The 25,681-nt window shown below is 41.9% G+C and overlaps 2 protein-coding genes across 2 annotated transcripts in view; one reads left to right on the top strand and one right to left on the bottom strand.

Annotated features, from left to right (window-relative positions):
• Nucleotides 1–25,681, top strand: part of rps15a (ribosomal protein S15a) — a 619,775-nt gene that overhangs the window by 111,031 nt on the left and 483,063 nt on the right. The gene's annotated exons all lie outside the window — the stretch shown is intronic.
• LOC310858241 (xylosyltransferase 1-like) overlaps nucleotides 1,179–25,681 on the bottom strand; it is a gene marked incomplete at its 3' end in the record, with an annotated part of 175,794 nt that continues 151,291 nt past the window's right edge. The window contains exons 11-12 of the mRNA XM_083764349.1: nucleotides 10,604–10,937; nucleotides 1,179–1,528 (exon numbers count right to left, since the gene is read on the bottom strand). Coding sequence (XP_083620475.1) covers nucleotides 1,179–1,528; nucleotides 10,604–10,937 — 684 coding nt within the window. The remainder of the gene's footprint in view (nucleotides 1,529–10,603; nucleotides 10,938–25,681) is intronic.

Genomic DNA, 25,681 nt, shown 5'->3' with positions numbered 1-25,681 from the left:
GTGGCCATGATGATACCAAGCAGTGGCGTGCACAGACATTTAGAGGGGCAGGTGCTCAAGTGAAAAAAAGGGCACCTTGTGCAGCGCGTTGAACCGGCTGGTTGCCTTAACCCATTTTGGGGCGGTAACCCATTTTGGTGTTAGCATTATGTTGTGCTTTAGCTATTGAAAAATAGCAGATCTACAAGCTCATAGCGCGCCACAGAGTGGTGCGCTACGAGCGGCGCGCTACGAGCTTGTAGATCTGCTATTTTCTTTTAATCGAAGAACCACTGACATAGAAACATAGCTTTAGATTGTGGGGGGCCTAAATAATATAGTAGAAGCGTTTTTATCAAGAATTGATCAATGTCACCGCATGGTCCACACACTACAAATTAAGATATATATATATTTTTTTAAGAGCACATTGCCAAAAGGGCAGGGGGTGCTCTAGCACCCCCTAGTGTCTATCTGTGCACGCCACTGATGATACCAAGCCTGGCTCCAATAATCACCCCCTCCGTACATAGCTCTGATTCAGCAGTTTAAACTATAGATAGCTCAGAATCGCCCCAAAACGCTTTGATCACAGTAACAAAAAACAAAAGAAATCAGCCACGAGATGAAAAATAAATACGTAGAGAGAAAAAACGGAAATTGCAAAGCGAGCATACCCCCCCCCCCCCCCCCATATAAATAAATAAAATCGGTAACACTTGCTCAGAAGGTATACCCTTAATGAACCCTTAATGTATATTATGCTTACTTAATGTTTAACTAATAAATTATTTAATCCTTCATTAAAGGTATATTCAGTGATTTCACTCAAAAAACCTTAGGTTTAGTTTTTGGCTAGGAGACAAAGCCTGATCTCAGGTCAGAATGGGTTAAGCGTTAATTAAAGGGTATACCTTATACGAGCATACAACGTGTTTATACCACCATTAGAATCAATGGTACGCGCCGGGCCGCGTCTGCGGTATACCACCTCCTGTCCAGCCGGGGGCGCTGTCTGTGTACCGTGCTGTCCCGGTCCCCCCCCCTCGGCCTCCTCCTGTCTGTGTACCGTGCTGTCCCGGTCCCCCCCCCTCGGCCTCCTCCTGTCTGTGTACCGTGCTGTCCCGGTCCCCCCCCCTCGGCCTCCTCCTGTCTGTGTACCGTGCTGTCCCGGTCCCCCCCCCTCGGCCTCCTCGGCGCTACCTGAGGCGTCCGTCGGGGCGCGGCGGCGCCAGCCGGGACTTTGGGTCCGGGCTGAGGGAGCTCCAGGGGGTCTTGGGGCAGGCCTGCATGACGGGGCAGGCCGACGAGGGGGTCCCGGACCCCCCCGAGGGGGAGACGGAGCAGACGCCGGCCACCTCCCACAGCTCGCCCACCAGGCCGTCCAGCCAGCGCTCCAGCTCCGCCCCCGTCAGGGCGGCGTTGTGGCGCGCGGCCCGCTCCGTGGCGCCGCCCGGCCCGGGGATGTTGAGCACCGGGTTCAGACCCGTGAAGCTCTGCTCCATGTAGCCGCTCTGACCCGGACCGCTGTGGAGCCTCAGGGTGTCCTCTGAGGGGGGGGGAGGGGGGGGAGAGAGAGAGAGAGGGGGGGGGAGGGAGAGGGGGAGAGAGAGAGAGGGGGGGAGGGAGAGAGAGAGGGGGGGAGGGAGAGAGAGAGGGGGGGAGAGAGAGAGAGAGAGAGGGGGGGGAGAGAGAGAGAGAGAGGGGGGGGGGGAGGGAGGGAGAGAGAGGGGGGGGAGAGAGAGAGATGTCAAAATGTTGAAAATATTCAAAGGTTTGTGCCAACAAAAACAGCAGATCTCCAAGTGCCACGCTACGAGCTTGTAGATCTGCTGTTTTTTTTTCCAACAGCTATGACGTTTAAAAGAATAGTTGAAGTAGTTTAAAAAAGCTACACCGATACGTTCCACCAGGTCTGTCTGTGTGTGTGTGTGTGTGTGTGTGTGTGTGTGTGTGTGTGTGTGTGTCTGTGTGTGTCTGTGTGTGTCTGTGTGTCTGTCTGTCTGTCTGTCTGTCTGTCTGTCTGTCTGTCTGTCTGTCTGTCTGTCTGTCTGTCTGTCTGTCTGTCTGTCTGTCTGTCTGTCTGTCTGTCTGTCTGTCTGTCCTCTCTCCCAGACACCAGCACATTAAAACCGCAGTCCTTTTCATGGCTGGTGACAAAAAAAGATGGAGTCAGACTCTCACTCTGTGTGCCATGCCAGGACCACGCCATGCCCCGCTAGCTAGCCCTCTGTGTGTGTGTGTGTGTGTGCGTGTGCGTGTGCGTGTGCGTGTGCGTGTGCGTGTGTGTGTGTGTGTGTGTGTGAAGTGCCACGTCATAAATCTTTACGGGTGATGCATGTAGGAGGAAAACCTGGTGTCAGTCCCAGCAATATATTATAGATGGACTGAAGCATCCATTATGCACACGCACGCACACACGCATGCATGCATGCACACACACACACACACACACACACACACACACACACACACACACACACACACACACACACACACACACACACACACAAGACTGTCACAGTAACGTAATGGATAAAGACTCTATTTAAACCTAAGGCGTTTAGGCGTAACTACAGGCGTGTTAATGTATCGCTGACTGCGGACGGTGGAAAAGGTTCTGATTTATTTAAAGCAGTTTTAGTTTTTTATACGGCTGCTCTCCCCTTTCCAATATCCCCACGCACACGCACACGCACACACACACACACACACACACACACACACACACACACACACACACACACACACACACACACACACACACACACACACACACACACACGCACACGCACACGCACACGCACACGCACACGCACACACACACACACTTACTTAAATTGTTGGCCAAATCTCCTGCTCTGCCATTGTTAACCCATTTCGACCTGAGGCCGAAATGTTTCCTGTAAAAACCCTACGTTTCAATAATCAGTGGTTCTCAACCTCTTCCATGTCCAAGGACCCCCAGAATTATCTGTATTTGGCCGTGGACCCCCCCCCCCCCCCCCCCCCCCATCTCAAAATATGTTGTTCCAGGGACCTCACCCCCCAGAAGGACCCCCAGGGACCCCCAGGGACCCCACCCCCAGAAGGACCCCACCCCCAGGAGGACCCCCATGGACCCCCAGGGACCCCACCCCCAGAAGGACCCCCAGGGACCCCCAGGGACCCCACCCCCAGAAGGACCCCCAGGGACCCCACCCCCAGAAGGACCCCCCAGGGACCCCACCCCCAGAAGGACCCCCAGGGACCCCACCCCCAGAAGGACCCCCAGGGACCCCACCCCCAGAAGCAAAGATTTGAAAGTTAAAAACGTTCGTTCAGGAAGAATATGCATTCAAAGATTTGCACGATAAAAAAGAAAAAGAAAAAAAAAGAAAGAAGCAGATCTACAAGCTCGTAGGCGGCGCGCTACGAGCTTGTAGATCTGCTATTTTTCAATAGCTAAAGTATAACATAATGCTTTAATTAAAACACCAAAAGGGGTTCCCGTCCAGAATGGGTTATTCTGTGTTGAAAACATCACACTGAATGCCAAGTAACATATTTTATATTCAACTGGACAGAATGTGATTTTCTTCTTGCCGGGGAGCCAAAAAAAAAAACCCAGAAAAAATTAATAAAATAAAGAATTGTCCTGTGCTGATACTGTGGTTTTAGAACGTGTCTCTATAGCCATGTAGCTGCAACGAATTCCTTTTTTCAGGAATGTGGCTGTTTCTCACGTAACAAATCCACACATTTTCGTACCATTTTGAATACATTGCGAGATAAATGGTAAATGGTGCATTTATATAGCGCCTTTATCCAAGGCGCTTTACATAGATTGTGCATTACATTCACCCATTCACACACACACATTCACACACCTTTAGGCCTAAAAAAAAAAAAACTTTGGTTTCCGATTGGCTGTCATTTTTGGGCTGAGTAGGTAGGGAATTTATTTTATTTTATTTTTTTATTTTATTTTTCGTGGGAAAGATGGGTAGCAAGGAATTCTTTTTAACTTTTTTTTTCCTACGGCAATGATGGATAGGCTTCTTTTTAATAACTTCAATATTTGCCTGAAATACCATCTTTTAAATAATGAATGGTTCAAGTACACATAACACTACGTCTACATGCCTACAGCTAAACATTTGAAAGCTTTGAATAGAATGTCCACACACTGGTTGAATACTTAATACGCATGTTTCATGATGAATTATTTTTATGTGATGTATTCCCATGCTTTTTGTTCTTGCTTAATGTAAAGCGCTCTGGATTAAGAGCGTCTGATAAATGCCTAAATTGTAAATTGTACTGTCTTACAGTAACTAGAAGGCTCTGACAGTAATGAAATGCACAGTCACGTCAAACTGCTGCGCCTCCTCCTGCCTTCAACTCAGTTCATTTGAACTGTGGAATCATGGCAGGTCTAAGACTACATTTGCAAGCCCCCTATTTTATTTAGTTGCGCCTGTGTTTTGGGGTGGCATGAATCTTTCATGCTTGTAAACATTGTGAAATCACGCACACTTCATTTATTGGCCATCCAGTTTTAGGTAACGGTGGTGTTAGCAACAACCCACCTAACGTAAAACAACCTCTGCTTTCCAGCTCATGTTTTGACATAAAAAGTTAGAACGTGTTGCTGGCATCAACATAGCTAGCTATAGTGCTAGTTATTAAAAGACAAAAACATAGCTAACGTTAGCCCCATATGTGCCCTCTCCTCTCCCTACGCTCATTCTGTAGCTCCGAGCTACAGAATGAGCGTAGGGAGAGGAGAGGGCACATATGGGGCATGTAGACGTAGTGTTATGTGTACTTGAACCATTCATTATTTAAAAGATGGTATTTCAGGCAAATATTGAAGTTATTAAAAAAGAAGCCTATCCATCATTGCCGTAGGAAAAAAAAAGTTAAAAAAAATCCTTGCTACCCATCCTTCCCACGAAAAAAAAAAAAAAAAAAAAAAGAAAAAAAGTGCCCTCTCCTCTCCCTACGCTCATTCTGTAGCTCCGAGCTACAGAATGAGCGTAGGGAGAGGAGAGGGCACATATGGGGCTAAGCTAACGTTAGCTAACGTTCTGACGGGGTAGAAGCATGAGCCGAATGGGTTTCCTCCTCCTCGCATCTCAGGGCTAGATACCGAAAGTCAAACATGCCCAGCACGCACCCAGCCTGGGCGCCTAGAGGCTCCAGGGTGGGGGGGGGGAGAGTATGTCGGCTGAGATGATAGTCCATTTATCCGCTCGGTCGTGTCTCCCTTCTGCGGACTTAAACCGACACCGGCACGGTTTCACCTCCTTAATTATGTCTTCAAATGTTTTTGTACTCAATCGTATGATCTGTGGCGGTGCTTTGCACGGGCAGTGGACAGTCAGACACCGTGCACAGGTCCATGCTGTATGTTGTCACTGTTGTGTTGTGCGTCTCCTCGCGATGACGCATTCCAAAACATTTGCGCACGTGATATTTTAGACGAAATAAAACTTTATTTTGACTTTGCACGTCCCAATGGTCTCATCAAAGATAATTTTAATTTTAATAAAGACCTTTTGGGTCTTACTCGGTCGCATTCTGAGCTTCTTCTTTTTTTTTCTTTTTTTTTCACCAAATGCCAATAAAATAATATGAGTCGCGCATATTTAATAGAGTCGGTCGGCAACCGGAAACCAAAGTTTTTTTTTGTTAGAACTTACATAGATTGTGCATTACATTCACCCATTCACACACACATTCACACACCTTTACATAGATTGTGCATTACATTCACCCATTCACACACACATTCACACACCTTTAAATAGCTTGTGCATTACATTCACCCATTCACACACACATTCACACACCTTTACATAGATTGTGCATTACATTCACCCATTCACACACACATTCACACACCTTTACATAGATTGTGCATTACATTCACCCATTCACACACACATTCACACACCGATGGCGGAGGAAACCATGCAAGGCACCAACCTGCACATCAGGAGCAATTAGGGGTTCAGTGTCTTGCTCAAGGACACTTCCACACTAACTCTGGGGGATCACCACAGGGATTGAACTGGGAACCTTGCGTTTACCATCCGGCCACTCTGCCCCTGAACCACCGCCGCCCCATACATACAATTCCGGACAAGGTTTTCCCGTATCAAGCAGTCATTTGTCATTGTCAGACCTGTCGGAGGAAGCCGTTGCATTTTGTCAGCCAACTATTGAAAGTATAGCGTTTGTTTGCCTGCACTTCTAGGATGTATTGGCACGGCATGCCAATACGGGATGTATTTGCACCAGTGTTGTTTTCGTCGACTAAAACTAAGACGAAAAATGTTCGTCGACTACCTTTTTTCACTGACAAAAACTAAATGGAAACTAAATAAAAACGAATATATGGTGACTAAAACTAAGACTAAATATACTGACAATTTCGTCAACAAATAAAAACTAGACTAAAATGTTAGTGAGGGACTAGTGGACAAGAGATCCAGTTTTATGCTAGGTTGCATGCTGAAAATAGCAGATATACAATCTCACAACGCGTCGCAGCGCGTATATCTGTGCGTGTATATCTGCTATTTTCAGCATGCAACCAAAGTGTAAAATATGTCATTACAACGACATCAAGGCCCGTCAAAACACATTTTAGTTGACTAAATCAACTGTAGATTTAGTCAACTAAAATCGTATGACATTTAGTCGACTAAAACTAGACTAACACTAATACATTCCAGGTGACAAAAATGTGACTAAAACTAAGTGAAAACTATTCAAGAGACTATGACTAAAACTAAATTAGAAATTTGCTGCCAAAAACAACACTGATTGGCACGCCGTGCCAACATGGGACAACATGGGATAACAACATGCTCTTGTTAATCCGTTTATATGGTGCATTTATATAGCGCCTTTATCCAAGGCGCTTTACAGAGATTGTGCATTACATTCACCCATTCACACACACATTCATACACCGATGGCGGGGGAAACCATGCAAGGCACCAAACAGCACATCGGGAGCAATTAGGGGTTCAGTGTCTTGCTCAAGGACACTTCGACAGTAACTCTGGGGGAGCCCGGGTTCGAACTGGCAACAAACAAATATCAGGGGATATCATCAGAATGTTTATATGTTAATGTTTATATGTTAATCCATTTATATATCAGGGGATATCAACAGAATGTTTATATGTTAATGTTTATATGTTAATCCGTTTATATACAGTATCAGGGGATATCATCAGAATGTTGTCAAATATTCTGATACTGGAACAACATGTTTTCAGATGGGGGTCCGCGCGGCCCAAATAATACAGATAATTCTGGGGGTCCTTGACGTGAAATAGTTTGATAAACCCACTGACATAGAAACAGAAAAACTGTCATGAGTTATAGAAGACATTTTGTAGAATCGTCCTCAGGTCTAACAGTAAGGGGATGTTAATAAAAACTGGGAATTAATAATAATAATAATAATAATAATAATAATAATAATAATAATAATAATAATAATAATAATAATAATAATAATAAATAATAATAATAATAATAATGGTATTGAGGATCCTCACAAACGTTCATGAAGCCACGATGAATATTGTATAAGCATGCGCACACACACGCGCACACACACGCGCACACACACGTGCACGCGCACACACACACGCGCACGCACACGGCAGATCCAACGAAAGCCCCGACAAGAGCCGATGGGAACAAGTACAGTAGGGACTTCATGTGTTGTTTGTGTTGATAATTAAACCATGGCTCAGTGAGATTATTAAACGGAGGCTCTCTACAGCCGGAGCTCTTCAACTCCCATGTGACTTCTCTCACAGGAAAAACCCTTTAAAGCATTCAGGACGGGAGAACCCCTTTTGGTGTTTTAATTAAAGCATCATGTCATGCTTTAAAAACAGCAGACCTACGAGCTTGTAGGTCTGCTGTTTTTGAAAAAAAACCGTGAAAATGCGGCACAAATCCTTGAATATATATTCTTTCAGAACTTTTTAACTCAAATCTATGCTTCTGGGGGGGGGGGGGGGGGTCCCTGGAACAACATATTTTCAGATGGGGGGGGTCGGCGGCCGATTACATATATGATTTTTGGGGTCCTTGACATGAAATATTGGAGCACCACTGATATAGAAACATGAGGTATTTCAGAAAACTGTTCCGAAATGTTAAGATTTATTTTTTAAGATGTCGACGCCAGGCCTACAGGGGTTAACGCCAGCCACTGAGTCCTGTCCCTAAATCCATTCATTCTAAACTGATTGATTTAATTGTCATTGTTGTTTTTGGCATGTTGTTGAACACTCTATTCAGCGTGAATGAGGAGTGTGTCTGCTTATTAGGGCCGACTCCATGACAGTACACAGTGCGTGCGTGCGTGCGTGCGGTTATTAGGGCTGACTCGATGACAAACAACCAGGGCCTAGCCGAGGCCCAGAGGCTTGATTAGAAACAGCACGTTACAAATTCAATGTGTGTGTGTGTGTGTGTGTGTGTGTGTGTGTGTGTGTGTGTGTGTGTGTCTGTGTGTGTGTGCGTCTGTGTGTGCTGATGTGTAATACCGTCTACGATAGCAACGATTGTTCCACAGAATGATTGCCGTTAGTTGTTCTGGTTTGGACTCAGTGGCAGAGTATAAACACATGCTCACCGATCAACTGATCAGAACACACTTTTTGTTGAAATAAATGAAATAAATACATGTGGGGGTCCTTAAAGGAGAATTCCGTGCTAGAAGGCTTTCTTACCTTTATGTGTAGTCGTTACGTCCCCACCAAAGAGGTCCAGGTGTTATTTGTAGTCGTTACGTCCCCACCAAAGAGGTCCAGGTGTTATTTGTAGTCGTTACGTCCCCACCAAAGAGGTCCAGGTGTTATTTTGTGCAAAAGTACATTATTGGCTATTTCCCCTTAATATAAGCCCTCAATAGGGGTTGGGTTCTTGTGCTAATTCACTTATTTCCATCGAAATAAGTAGTTCAGTGTGCCGCTCGGGATACTATTTACATTATGAAGAGAGGATATATATTTAAAAAAAAAGTTTTTTGAGCGATGGAAATAAGCGAATTAGCACAACACCCCAATGCCCCATTCAATTCAATTCAATTCAATTCAATTCAATTCAATTCAATTCATTGAGGGCTCATGGTAGGGGAAATAGCCAATAATGCGCTTTTGCACAAAATAACACCTGGACCTCTTTGATGGGGACGTAACAACTACACATAACACCTGGACCTCTTTGGTGGGGACGTAACAACTACACATAACACCTGGACCTCTTTGGTGGGGACGTAACAACTACAAATAACACCTGGACCTCTTTGGTGGGGACGTAACAACTACAAATAACACCTGGACCTCTTTGGTGGGGACGTAACAACTACAAATAACACCTGGAACTCTTTGGTGGGGACGTAACAACTACAAATAACACCTGGACCTCTTTGGTGGGGACGTAACAACTACAAATAACACCTGGACCTCTTTGGTGGGGACGTAACAACTACAAATAACACCTGGAACTCTTTGGTGGGGACGTAACAACTACAAATAACACCTGGACCTCTTTGGTGGGGACGTAACAACTACAAATAACACCTGGACCACTTTGGTGGGGACATAACAACTACAAATAACACCTGAACCTCTTTGGTGGGGACGTAACGACTACAAATAACACCTGGACCTCTTTGGTGGGGACGTAACAACTACAAATAACACCTGGACCTCTTTGGTGGGGACGTAACAACTACAAATAACACCTGGACCACTTTGGTGGGGACGTAACAACTACAAATAACACCTGGACCACTTTGGTGGGGACGTAACAACTACAAATAACACCTGGACCACTTTGGTGGGGACGTAACAACTACAAATAACACCTGGACCTCTTTGGTGGGGACGTAACAACTACAAATAACACCTGGACCTCTTTGGTGGGGACGTAACAACTACAAATAACACCTGGAACTCTTTGGTGGGGACGTAACAACTACAAATAACACCTGGACCTCTTTGGTGGGGACGTAACAACTACAAATAACACCTGGACCTCTTTGGTGGGGACGTTACAACTACAAATAACACCTGGAACTCTTTGGTGGGGACGTAACTACAAATAACACCTGGACCTCTTTGGTGGGGACGTAACAACTACAAATAACACCTGGACCTCTTTGGTGGGGACGTAACAACTACAAATAACACCTGGACCTCTTTGCTGGGGACGTAACAACTACAAATAACACCTGGACCTCTTTGGTGGGGACGTTACAACTACAAATAACACCTGGAACTCTTTGGTGGGGACGTAACAACTACAAACGCTGCGATGCGTTGTGAGCTTGTAGATCTGCTATTTTCAGCATGCAACCAAGTGTAAAATGACTTATACTGGATCTCTTGTCCACTAGTCCCTTCCTAACATTTTAGTCTACTTTTTATTTGTCGACAGAATTGTCAGTATATTTAGTCTTAGTTTTAGTCATCATAGCACAGTTTTCATTTAGTTTCCATTTAGTTTTCTTCAGTGGAAAAAGGTAGTCGACGAACATTTTTCGTCTTAGTTTTAGTCGACGAAAACAACACTGGTTCTATAATAACGGGTCTCATACCTTGCCGTATGGGCTGGTGCCGTACGTACGCCAGCGGCGCCACCAGGAAGCGGGTCTGGGCCACGGGCGTCCAGTGGTGCAGGACGCGCACCGTCCAGACGCCGGGCCTCAGCGGGCCGCTGAGCGGCGGCCGGTAGTGCGTGAACTCGGCGCCGCCGTCCACCAGGATGTCGTAGGTGGCGGCGATGACGTTGGCGGGGTCCACCCACACCACGGTGACCGTCACGTTGGGCCCCTTGCCCCAGCGCTGCATGCCCACCGCCTCGTCCAACGGGCCCAGCAGACCGCCCAGGTTGCGGAACATGCGCTCCTTGGCGTCCCACTCGGTGCCGATCTGTGATTGGATGAGGAGGAGGAAGAGGAGGAGGAGGGATGGAGGGAGGGAAGAGCGTCAGGGTATACGTTTACAGTTAACCCGTTCTGACCTGAGATCAGATTCTAAAAATGTTCTTCTACATCCATGACAGTTTTCTGAAAAAGCCATGTTTACTATGTCAGTCGCTCTTCGGTTTTTCAAAAATAGCTAAAGCATAACATAGTGTTTAAAGTTGTCGTGGTTGTAAAACACAGTGTAAACACGACGTAACGTTTTTTTTGCGTTGACTTGTTTGAAATGTTTCGTTTGTAAACGGTGCATTTATATATAGCCCTTTATCCAATGCGCTTTACATAGATAGGTGCATTACAGAGAGAGAGAGAGAGAGAGAGAGAGACAGAGACAGAGACAGAGACAGAGACAGAGACAGAGACAGAGAGAGACAGAGACAGAGACAGAGACAGAGACAGAGACAGAGAGAGACAGAGACAGAGACAGAGACAGAGACAGAGACAGAGACAGAGACAGAGACAGAGACAGACAGAGACAGAGACAGACACAGAGAGAGAGAGAGAGAGAGAGAGAGAGAGAGAGAGACAGAGACAGAGACAGAGACAGAGACAGAGACAGAGACAGAGACAGAGACAGAGACAGAGAGACAGACAGAGACAGAGACAGAGACAGAGACAGAGACAGAGACAGAGAGAGAGAGAGAGAGAGAGAGAGAGAGAGAGAGAGAGAGAGACAGAGACAGAGACAGAGACAGAGAGAGACAGAGACAGAGAATGAGTGACAGATTGAGGGAGGGAGAGAGAGAGATACAGAATGAGTGACAGATTGAGGGAGAGAGAGACACAGAGGATGAGTGACAGATTGAGGGAGAACGAGAGACAGAGAGAGAGAGAGAGAGAGAGAGAGAGAGAGAGAGAGTACATGGCGTGTATGGAACGCAGCAAACAAACAACAGAGGGAGGTTGAAGACGGACGGACGGACGGAGTAGGGGTGTTGTTGTCGGCAGGAAACGTGAGACGGACGTCCTGCTTTCACAGGAAGCGCTGATCCGCTAACACCATCTCATTAACACAGCCTTGCACTAGCCGGGGCCAATCAATGGCTGAGCGGGAAAGTGAGCCCATTATACGAGCTTAACCCATTCAGGGCGAGAGAGAACCCCTTTTGGTGTTTCTTTTAAGCATCGTGTTATATACTTTAGCTATTGAAAAAATAGCAGATCTACAAGCTCGTATAGCTTGTTGATCTGCTTCTTTTTTTTTTTTTTATCGTGAAAATGTTTTGAACGTAATTTATATTCATTCACAGCGAACCACTTTTTAAGTCAAATCTTTGTTTTTCTGGGAGGTCGCTGGAAGGAACAACATATTTTCGGGGGGGGGGGGGGGGTGCAGGCCGATTACATACTGTATATATTTTGGGGGGGGGGGGGGGGGGTGTCCTGGGACATGAAATAGTTTGAGATGAGGCTTTTCAGAAAACTGTTTAGAATACATTGGTATAGAATCTAATATATAGGTCTAAACGCGTTAATGCATAAATAGACACCCATCCATCGCTCAGTGAGAGCTGAGAGAGGAGGAGACAGGCAGTGTTGTTTTCGTCGACTAAAACTAAAATAGAAATTTGCTGCCAAAAACAACACTGGAGAGAATGAGAGGAATGGAGACGCCGTGACTATACTTCTAATTGTTCTTCTTGGACAGTTTCTGTTTGTGCGTAAAGAGACAGAACCACAGAACCGGCACCGCTCTCTAGCTTTGATCTCTCCATCATTTGGACTGACCTTATCCTTCAGTACACGGCCCCGATGGACCGGTCTCTTCTTTTTACTCTCCTGCTTAGAGAGAGCAACCACTAATCAGCTGCTCCACTGTCTGTCTGTCTGTCCATCTAGCTAGTTCATTACCTTATTCAAGGCTGACTCTCCTGTCTGGCACGCACGCACGCATGCACGCACGCACGCACACACGCACGCACGCACGCACCGGACGCAGTGCAAGGACACACACACGCACGCACGCACGCACCGCACCGCACGCACGCACGCACTGGATGCAGTGCAAGGACACACACACACACACACACAATGCATTCCCAATGGGCTCATTGTAAAGCAACAGAGACTGAAATGAAAGGCCAAGGTATTGATCAGCGGTGGTTTTTGCACTTTGCACTTTTAAGTAAAAGTATATCAATAAATACCACAATGCAGAACTACATTGCGGTATTGACTTTGACTACAAAGTCCGGAATTCAAAATCTCTAAAAGTATATTTTGAAAACATCACATCAGTGAGCTTGTATATAGGCTATTTTAGTATTATAGGCTATTTTCGAAAGGCCGAAAGTTATACAGGGATGAAGTGGTTAATATACTTTTGTAATTATAATCCCGACAAAGTAAGTATAGTAACTAAAGTACTAGCTATAGGGTAAAAGTAAAATAACTCAAAATATTTGGAGGGGGGGGGGTAGAGCTTTCTGGTTGTGTGTGTGTGTGTGTGTGTGTGTGTGTGTGTGCGTGCGTGCGTGCATGTTGCAATTGCAACGACTTAATGACACTAAAACGACTTTCTGATGGAATAAAAACATTCTTTAACATTCCAACTGTGTTAATGTGGCTAAAAACGAAAACCCCCAAAAAAAGAAATGAATTGTATTTTCATCTATAACTGTATATCAACTGTGCCGACAAAGAAATTAAAAAAAATAAAAGCCTGCCGCCCACGACGATATGACTGTGATATGAGTTATGACGATATGACTGTGATATGAGTTATGACGATATGACTGTGATATGAGTTATGACGATATGACTGTGATATGAGTCTGGCTTATTAACGACGATATGACTGTGATATATGACTGTGATATGAGTTATGACGATATGACTGTGATATGAGTTATGACGATATGACTGTGATATGAGTTATGACGATATGACTGTGATATGAGTTATGACGATATGACTGTGATATGAGTTATGACGATATGACTGTGATATGAGTCTGGCTTATTAACGACGATATGACTGTGATATGAGTCTGGCTTATTAACGACGATATGACTGTGATACGAGTCTGGCTTATTAGACAATATGACTGTGATACGAGTCTGGCTTATTAGACGATATGACTGTGATACGAGTCTGGCTTATTAGACGATATGACTGTGATACGATATGACTGTGATATGAGTCTGGCTTATTAGACGATATGACTGTGATATGAGTCTGGCTTATTAACGACGATATGACTGTGATACGAGTCTGGCTTATTAGACGATATGACTGTGATACGATATGACTGTGATATGAGTCTGGCTTATTAGACGATATGACTGTGATATTAGTCTGGCTTATTAACGACGATATGACTGTGATACGAGTCTGGCTTATTAGACGATATGACTGTGATATGATATGACTGTGATATGAGTCTGGCTTATTAGACGATATGACTGTGATATGAGTCTGGCTTATTAACGACGATATGACTGTGATATGAGTCTGGCTTATTAACGACGATATGACTGTGATACGAGTCTGGCTTATTAGACAATATGACTGTGATACGATATGACTGTGATATGAGTCTGGCTTATTAACGACGATATGACTGTGATACGAGTCTGGCTTATTAACGACGATATGACTGTGATACGAGTCTGGCTTATTAGACGATATGACTGTGATACGAGTCTGGCTTATTAGACGATATGACTGTGATATGAGTCTGGCTTATTAGACGATATGACTGTGATATGAGTCTGGCTTATTAACGACGATATGACTGTGATACGAGTCTGGCTTATTAGACGATATGACTGTGATACGAGTCTGGCTTATTAGACGATATGACTGTGATATGAGTCTGGCTTATTAGACGATATGACTGTGATATGAGTCTGGCTTATTAGACGATATGACTGTGATATGAGTCTGGCTTATTAGACGATATGACTGTGATACGAGTCTGGCTTATTAGACGATATGACTGTGATACGAGTCTGGCTTATTAACGACGATATGACTGTGATACGAGTCTGGCTTATTAGACGATATGACTGTGATACGATATGACTGTGATATGAGTCTGGCTTATTAGTTCTAGAGAGCACATATGTGTCCCAGACCAGTGATTTCAACCACAAGTCGGCACAGTTGATATACAGTTATAGATGAAAATACAATTCATTTCTTTTTTGGGGGTTTTCGTTTTTAGCCACATTAACACAGTTGGAATGTTAAAGAATGTTTTTATTCCATCAGAAAGTCGTTTTAGTGTCATTAAGTCGTTGCAATTGCAACATGCACGCACGCACGCACACACACACACACACACACACACACAACCAGAAAGCTCTACCCCCCCCCCCTCCACCATGTTGCTGTGTGTGTGTATCCACCGGCCACAGACACCGGTGCGTCACAGCCTTTTTTACTCACACTTTTCTCCGTCTCGTTCTCGTCGGTCGACAGTTCAACGTTCTGTTTGCGTGACTCGACCCGTGACTCAGAACCGACTCAGTTCCCTGCAGTTATACAGACTCATATAACTCTCATGTTCCTACTATGATGATGATGACTATAAGACCTTATTTCTGCTGTCTCACCAGCACAGAAAAAAAAACAATAAAACCATCTGCAAATCACTTACGCTAGAACTTTCACCCACTTTTATTATACTTTCCATATAATTATGCCAATTAGGGCCAAATTCCTCCATTCCCCTCAGTACAGCAGTACTGTATGATATCTGGTGAGAGCACCGGAAATCCCCCACCTACCAGTGTTGTTTTCGTCGACTAAAACTAAGACGAAAAATGTTCGTCGACTACCTTTTTTCACTGACAAAAACAAATGGAAACTAAATGAAAACTAAGCTACGATGACTAAAACTAAGACTAAATGTACGGACAATTTCGTCGACAAATAAAAACTAGACTAAAATGTTAGGAAGGGACTAGTGGACAAGAGATCCAGTATAAGTAATTTTACACTCGGTTGCATGCTGAAAATAGCCAATCTACAAGCTCACAACGCGTCGCAAATGCGACTCGTTGTGAGCTTGTAGATCGGCTATTTTCAGCAAGTGTAAAAACACTCATTACGACGGCATCAAGACCCACCAAAACACATTTTAGTCGACTAAATCACCTGTAGATTTAGTCGACTAAAATCTTATGACATTTAGTCGACTAAAACTAGACTAACACTAAGACATTCCAGGTGACTAAAATGTGACTAAAACTAAACTAAAATCGAAATTTGCTGCCTAAAAACAACACTGGTGAGAGCACCGAAAATCTTCACCTACTCATTCCAGTCTGACACACAGACAGTCTGACACACGGACAGTCTGACACACAGACAGTCTGAAACATGGACAGTCTGAAACATGGACAGTCTGACACACGGACAGTCTGAAACATGGACAGTCTGAAACATGGACAGTCTGACACACAGACAGTCTGAAACATGGACAGTCTGAAACATGGACAGTCTGACACACGGACAGTCTGACACACAGACAGTCTGACACACAGACAGTCTGAAACACGGACAGTCTGACACACGGACAGTCTGAAACACGGACAGTCTGACACACAGACAGTCTGACACACAGACAGTCTGAAACATGGACAGTCTGACACACGGACAGTCTGACACACGGACAGTCTGACACACGGACAGTCTGACACACAGACAGTCTGACACACGGACACAGTCTGACACACGGACAGTCTGACACACGGACAGTCTGACACACGGACAGTCTGACACACAGACAGTCTGACACACTGACAGTCTGACACACTGACAGTCTGACACACGGACAGTCTGACACACGGACAGTCTGACACACGGACAGTCTGACACACGGACAGTCTGACACACGGACAGTCTGACACACGGACAGTCTGACACACGGACAGTCTGACACACAGACAGTCTGACACACAGACAGTCTGACACACGGACACAGTCTGACACACGGACAGTCTGACACACGGACAGTCTGACACACGGACAGTCTGACACACGGACAGTCTGACACACGGACAGTCTGACACACGGACAGTCTGACACACGGACAGTCTGACACACGGACAGTCTGACACACGGACAGTCTGACACACGGACAGTCTGACACACGGACAGTCTGACACACAGACAGTCTGACACACGCAGTGTTGTTTTCGTCGACTTAAAACCAAGACGAAAAATGTTCCGGCGACTACCTTTTTCTACTGACGAAAAATACATGGAAACTAAATTAAAACTATATAAGCTATGATGACAAAAAACTAAGATAAGACTACATATATTGACAGTTACGTCAACACATAAAAACTAGACAAAAATGTGAGGAAGGGACTATAGTGGACAAGAGATCCAGTATTCATTCATTTTACACTTGGTTGCATGCTGAAACTAGAAAATTCGCAATTTTAAAAAATTGCAGAGTGTGGTTGCCGCAGTGGCTTACATATGCCCCTCCCACTAGTATTGCCAGCCAATTACAATTTCAAGTCACGCCTTAGATCATGCGTAAGTAATTCGGAGGGGATTTAACCCCCGAAATTCATGTTTTTGCGACAAACGGTTACATTTCTCGCGTTTGCGGCGCCCCCTATGGATGAAAATGGAATTGCTTTTAGAACTTGGTTGATTGAACCACCCCGGACATGTGATTCAAATTTGGGATGGATTGGACATTCCGTTCGTGATTTATGGCATTTTTGTGATATAGGCCCCTCCTACTAACTTCGGAAGACGATTACGGCCGAACGATACGTACTACCAAAATTCTGCATCTGGTGTTTTAATCGGATATGTCCAGAGATCATGTGTGCCGATTTCTGTGAGATTTGGACAAAATATGTAGGAGGAAAAGCAAAAAGTTTGTTTTGGACAAAATTCAAAATGGCGGAAAATCCATCATGGCGGAAATGGGCGTGGCCTATATGGGGAGATGCGTCATGACCCAAGGAATCCAGGGAAAAAATAATTTTGATTTTACGACCTACGGTTCAAGAGTTATAAGCCAAAAGGTAAAGTGGGCTGTTATAGCGCCACCATGAGGCCGACCTATAAAATTATAATTTTAATTAATTTTAGTCATAATTAAGAAATATCCCTAAAAGTTTTGTAACTATAGTGATTACAGTCTCCGAGGAAAAAATACTTGAATGTGATTTTTTGCCTTTTCCCATTCATGTCAATGGGGAAATTTAATTCACTAATAAATTCATATCAATTAAACTATACAACATTTCTCTTAACAAAATACAAGCACACGATTCCCGATTTTTCCGGTCAATTTGACATATGGCTCAAGTGCGTACAGCGTACAGTGTGGGAGGTATAAAGTGACAAAAAAAAGACTACAGTGAAATAATAATAACTAGAAAATTCGCAATTTTAAAAAATTGCAGAGTGTGGTTGCCGCAGTGGCTTACATATGCCCCTCCCACTAGTATTGCCAGCCAATTACAATTTCAAGTCACGCCTTAGATCATGCGTAAGTAATTCGGAGGGGATTTAACCCCCGAAATTCATGTTTTTGCGACAAACGGTTACATTTCTCGCATTTGCGGCGCCCCCTATGGATGAAAATGGAATTGCTTTTAGAACTTGGTTGATTGAACCACCCCGGACATGTGATTCAAATTTGGGATGGATTGGACATTCCGTTCGTGATTTATGGCATTTTTGTGATATAGGCCCCTCCTACTAACTTCGGAAGACGATTACGGCCGAACGATACGCACTACCAAAATTCTGCATCTGGTGTTTTAATCGGATATGTCCAGAGATCATGTGTGCCGATTTCTGTGAGATTTGGACGAAATATGTAGGAGGAAAAGCAAAAAGTTTGTTTTGGACAAAATTCAAAATGGCGGAAAATCCATCATGGCGGAAATGGGCGTGGCCTATATGGGGAGATGCGTCATGACCCAAGGAATCCAGGGAAAAAATAATTTTGATTTTACGAACTACGGTTCAAGAGTTATAAGCCAAAAGGTAAAGTGGGCTGTTATAGCGCCACCATGAGGCCGACCTATAAAATTATAATTTTAATAAATTTTAGTCATAATTAAGAAATATCCCTAAAAGTTTTGTAACTATAGTGATTACAGTCTCCGAGGAAAAAATACTTGAATGTGATTTTTTGCCTTTTCCCATTCATGTCAATGGGGAAATTTAATTCACTAATAAATTCATATCAATTAAACTATACAACATTTCTCTTAACAAAATACAAGCACACGATTCCCGATTTTTCCGGTCAATTTGACATATGGCTCAAGTGCGTACAGCGTACAGTGTGGGAGGTATAAAGCGACAAAAAAAAGACTACTGTGAAATAATAATAAAAATAATAATAATAATAATAAAGTGTTACAATTACTAGAGTCTGGTTGCCCCTTTTGGGGCAACCACACTAACTAGAAAATTCGCAATTTTAAAAAATTGCAGAGTGTGGTTGCCGCAGTGGCTTACATATGCCCCTCCCACTAGTATTGCCAGCCAATTACAATTTCAAGTCACGCCTTAGATCATGCGTAAGTAATTCGGAGGGGATTTAAGGCCTAATAAAAAAAAACTTTGGTTTCCGGTTGCCGACCGACTCTATTAAATATGCGCGACTCATATTATTTTATTGGCATTTGGTGAAAAAAAAAAAAAAAAAAAAAGAAGCTCAGAATGCGACCGAGTAAGACCCAAAAGGTCTTTATTAAAATTAAAATTATCTTTGATGAGACCATTGGGACGCGCGAAGTCAAAATAAAGTTTTCTTTCGTCTAAAATATCACGTGCGCAAATGTTTTGGAATGCGTCATCGCGAGGAGACGCACAACACAACAGTGACAACATACAGCATGGACCTGTGCACGGTGTCTGTGACTGTCCACTGCCCGTGCAAAGCACCGCCACAGATCATACGATTGAGTACAAAAACATTTGAAGACATAATTAAGGAGGTGAAACCGTGCCGGTGTCGGTTTAAGTCCGCAGAAGGGAGACACGACCGAGCGGATAAATGGACTATCATCTCAGCCGACATACTCTCCCCCCCCACCCTGGAGCCTCTAGGCGCCCAGGCTGGGTGCGTGCTGGGCATGTTTGACTTTCGGTATCTATAGCCCTGAGATGCGAGGAGGAGGAAACCCATTCGGCTCATGCTTCTACCCCGTCAGAACGTTAGCTAACGTTAGCTTAGCCCCATATATGTGCTCGGAGCTACAGAATGAGCGTAGGGAGAGGAGAGGGCACATATGGGGCTAACGTTAGCTATGTTTTTGTCTTTTAATAACTAGCACTATAGCTATGTTGATGCCAGCAACACGTTCTAACTTTTTATGTCAAAACATGAATGGGCGTAGGGAGAGGAGAGGGCACATATCATATATGGGGCTAACGTTAGCTATGTTTTTGTCTTTTAATAACTAGCACTATAGCTATGTTGATGCCAGCAACACGTTCTAACTTTTTATGTCAAAACATGAGCTGGAAAGCAGAGGTTGTTTTACGTTAGGTGGGTTGTTGCTGACACCACCGTTACCTAAAACTGGATGGCCAATAAATGAAGTACACGTGATTTCACAATGTTTACAAGCATGAAAGATTCATGCCACCCCAAAACACAGGCGCAACTAAATAAAATAGGGGGCTTGCAAATGTAGTCTTAGACCTGCCATGATTCCACAGTTCAAATGAACTGAGTTGCAGGCAGGAGGAGGGGCAGCAGTTTGACGTGACTGTGCATTTCATTACTGTCAGAGCCTTCTAGTTGCTGTAAGACAGTACAATTTACAATTTAGGCATTTATCAGACGCTCTTAATCCAGAGCGATTTACATTAAGCAAGAACAAAAAGCATGGGAATACATCACATAAAAATAATTTATCATGAAACATGCGTATTAAGTATTCAACCAGTGTGTGGACATTCTATTCAAAGTTTTCAAATGTTTAGCTGTAGGCATGTAGACGTAGTGTTATGTGTACTTGAACCATTCATTATTTAAAATATGGTATTTCAGGCAAATATTGAAGTTATTAAAAAAGAAGCCTATCCATCATTGCCGTAGGAAAAAAAAAAGTTAAAAAAAAATCCTCTCTACCCATCCTTCCCACGAAAAAATAAAAAAAATAAAAAAAATTCCTTGCTACCCAACTTTCCCACGAAAAATAAAATAAAAAAATAAAATAAAATAAATTCCCTACCTACTCAGCCCAAAAATGACAGCCAATCGGAAACCAAAGTTTTTTTTTTTTAGGCCTAACCCCCGAAATTCATGTTTTTGCGACAAACGGTTACATTTCTCGCATTTGCGGCGCCCCCTATGGATGAAAATGGAATTGCTATTATAACTTGGTTGATTGAACCACCCCGGACATGTGATTGAAATTTGGGATGGATTGGACATTCCGTTCGTGATTTATGGCATTTTTTGTGATATAGGCCCCTCCTACTAACTTCGGAAGACGATTGCGGCCGAACGATACGCACTTTCAAAATTCTGCGGCTCAGTTTTAATTGGATGGGTCCAGAGATCACGTGTGCCGATTTCTGTGAGATTTGGACAAAATCTGTAGGAGGAAAAGCAAAAAGTGTGTTTTGGACAAAATTCAAAATGGCGGAAAATCTATCATGGCGGAAATGGGCGTGGCCTATATGGGGAGATGCGTCATGACCCAAGGAATCCAGGGAAAAAATAATTTTGATTTTACGACCTACGGTTCAAGAGTTATAAGCCAAAAGGTAAAGTGGGCTGTTATAGCGCCACCATGAGGCCGACCGATAAAATTTTAGGGTTAAATAATTTTAGGGATAATTTTGAATTATCCCTAAAGGTTTTGTAACTATAGTGATTACAGTCTCCGAGAAACAAATACTTTTATGTGAATTTTTGCCTTTTCCCATTCATGTCAATAGGGACATTTAATTCACTAATAAATTCATATCAATTAAACTATACAACATTTCTCTTAACAAAATACAAGCACACGATTCCCGATTTTTCCGGTCAATTTGACATATGGCTCAAGTGCGTACAGCGTACAGTGTGGGAGGTATAAAGCGTCAAAATAAAGACTACTCCAGTGAAAAAAAAATAATAATAATAACTAGAAAGCAGTTCCTGTAGAAACTGCGTGGGCTCGCGTAAAATGCTTTGTGTAAAGTTATTGCCGTGTCAAGTTTGAAACTCGGGGACCGGAGTAATGGTGTTACCATTGGTGGTCTAAGTCCATAATCAAAATTTCTGGACTGTAACATATTGTAAAGAAAAGTAGAAAATGTATTAAAGCTGAAGTAAAAGTTAAAAAAGTATGAACATTTGTAAAAACTATAGTTTAAGCATAAATAACTGCATAAAGCGGAAATAAAGTATGTGGAAGTAGTATGATGCCCAAAAAGGGGCAGAATAAAGTAAGTAAAGTATTACTGTCTACTAATGATTTGTAATGTATGAATAATGCTTTACAATGTATTCTTGATGAATCAAGAAAAGGTAAAAAAGAAAAAAAATAGTCAATCCAATGGAGTATACATATAAAAGCATTCATGAGCTTAACAGAAATAGCATACTTTTACATGTAAAAAGAAGGTTCAAATAGCATATAGGCCTATCTTTAAAAGCATAAACACAATGATTATTGATAATGGTCTAAGATATTTCTTAAAAAAAATATTAAGATAAAAAATATTAAGTTCTTTATTATTATTTTTTTCCTTTTAAGTTTAAAAAAAAGTTAAAGTTTTAATTTTTTAATGTTTTTCATTTTTTTTAATTTTTTAATTTTTTAATCATGCTAATGCTAACATGCTAATGCTAACATGCTAACATGCTAATGCTAACATGCTAATGCTATCATGCTAACATGCTAATGTTAACATGCTAATGCTATCATGCTAATGCTAACATGCTAATGCTAACATGCTAATGCTAACATGCTAATGCTAACATGCTAATGCTATCATGCTAACATGCTAATGCTAACATGCTAACATGCTAATGCTAACATGCTAACATGCTAATGCTAACATGCTAACATGCTAACATGCTAATGCTATCATGCTAACATGCTAATGCTAACATGCTAACATGCTAATGTTAACATGCTAATGCTATCATGCTAATGCTAACATGCTAATGCTAACATGCTAATGCTAACATGCTAACATGCTAATGCTAACATGCTAATGCTATCATGCTAACATGCTAATGCTAACATGCTAATGCTAACATGCTAACATGCTAATGATAACATGCTAATGATAACATGCTAATGCTATCATGCTAACATGCTAATGCTAACATGCTAACATGCTAATGCTAACATGCTAACATGCTAATGCTAACATGCTAACATGCTAATGCTATCATGCTAACATGCTAATGTTAACATGCTAATGCTAACATGCTAATGCTAACATGCTAATGCTAACATGCTAATGCTAACATGCTAACATGCTAATGCTATCATGCTAATGCTAACATGCTAATGCTAACATGCTAATTTTTAAGTTTTCATTTTTTTCATTTTTTTTCAATTTTTCAATTTTTTTCCATTTTTTTCATTTTTTTAATTTTTTTAATTTTTTAATTTTTTTTAAATTTTTTTTAAAAAAAAAATCATTTTTTATTTTTTTTAAAGTTTTTTTAATTTTTTTTTTTTTTTTTTTTTTTTTTGAAAATATTTTTTTATAAACGTGTGTGTGTGTGTGTGTGTGTGTGTGCGTGCGTGCGTGCGTGCGTGCGTGCGTGCACTTGCGAGAGCTGTGTAAAGGCCAGCCAATAGGAAGACAGGGTGTGTGTGTGCGTGCGTGCATGCGTGCGTGCGTGCTCTTGCGAGAGCTGTGTAAAGGCCATCCAATTGCACAAATAGCAGACCTACAAGCCCACAAGGTATCGCAGAGCAACTCATTGAGATCTTGTAACTTTAATTTCAGCCCTGTAATTAAGCTCTTATATGTCTCAGCTGTGGAAGTGTAAAAGACAAACAAGTGGCGCGCAACTTGAAGGTCTTGATCTTGAATGATCCTGAATGGGGGGAAACTATGCCCGAACAAATTGCTCTATCGCAAAAAGTAAAAGTCGAATGCAAATAATTTTTTCGCTGTGAGTGGCCTGAGATATTGAGGTACACCATGTGCGATTGTGGTGTTGGTACGATCGAAAATGTGGTTATAAGAGCGAGTTAAGAATTGTCATCGCGATAATTTCCTCGTAAGGATTTTACTATGGAGGTCAATGAGCAGATTGACTGTATTTGTGTCACTTAAAAGGCCGTAGTTCACATTCTGTATGTCTCTGTGTTTTGGTGGTCACATTATGTGAAAGAGGACATGTGTGGCTACAAAATGACCAAAGGACATGCGTGTAAAGTTAATATTTTGGCCGGGACGGCAATTTGTTTGGTAAATTTTCAAGGAAAGATTTTCTGTTCACACACTCTAGTGAAAGAAGCCCTGCACTCTAACTTGGCACTAATTAGGCGAAACGGCCTGCGATCGAACTGCGATTTCGGAAAAACCGTTTAACGTATTCGAATACGGTTTGAACCACGAAAAAGTCCAGAGTCGTGTGAGCTTTCTAAAGTTTAAATCACGTTTCTACGACAAAGTATGCCAGAGTAATGAGGCTGCAAAAGTGAGGTTGATTTAGAGATAAATCCCATACATTGTCAATGGGAGGAAAAAACTATAAATAAAGTTAAATATTTTAAAAAGTATAAACTTTTTCAAAACAACTTTTTCACCAATGAAAGTTCAAAGATAGATGAACATTATAAAGTTTGAATGAAGTTTCAAAGTGAAAGTATGACGGAGTAATAAGAGCTCAAAAAAGTTAACTGTGAAAAATGGGACCTTTCTTCCATCGACTCTCACTATAAAGAATGTAAAAAGAAAGTTAAAAAGTAAAAAAGTATAAAAAGTATAAAACTTTGTAAAAAGAAAAAAACAAGCACACATCACTGCAAAGAGCTGAACAGTTTGAAGTTTGAACTAAATTTCTAGCATAAAGTATGTGGAAGTAGTTAGGTCGCAAAAAAAAGGGTGGAATAAAGAATAATAATAACTAGAAAGCAGTTCCTGTAGAAACTGCGTGGGCTCGCGTAAAATGCTTTGTATAAAGTTATTGCCGTGTCAAGTTTGAAACTCGGGGACCGGAGTAATGGTGTTACCATTGGTGTTCTAAATCTATAATCAAAATTTCGGGACTGTAGCATATTGTAAAGAAAAGTAGAAAATGCATTAAAGCTGAAGTAAAAGTTAAAAAAAGTATGAAAATGTGTAAAAACTATAGTTTAAGCAGAATAAAGTATGTGGAAGTTGTAGAAGTGTTTTTAAAGTTTTTCTTTAAATGTAAAAAAAAAAAAAAAAATCTAAAAAATTGAAGTTTTTTCTTTTTAAGTAAAAAAGAAAAAAAATGTTTTTCAATTTTTTCATTTTTTTTCATTTTTTTCATTTTTTTCATTTTTTTTCATTTTTTTCATTTTTTTCATTTTTTTTCATTTTTTGTAATTTTTTGTAATTTTTTGTAATTTTTTTAATTTTTTTAATTTTTTTAATTTTTTTAATTTTTTTAATTTTTTTAATTTTTTTTATTTTTTTTTAATTTTTTTAATTTTTTTGAAAATATTTTTTGAAAATATTTTTTGAAAATACTTTTTTGAAAATACTTTTTTGAAAATACTTTTGAAAATACTTTTTTGAAAATACTTTTTT

This window comes from Protomyctophum parallelum (assembly GCF_964188405.1).
Source record: "Protomyctophum parallelum genome assembly, chromosome: 5".
Taxonomy (NCBI): Eukaryota; Metazoa; Chordata; class Actinopteri; order Myctophiformes; family Myctophidae; genus Protomyctophum; species Protomyctophum parallelum.
Note: the sequence above shows the minus strand (reverse complement) of the source record. Positions and strands in the feature narration are given on the sequence as shown.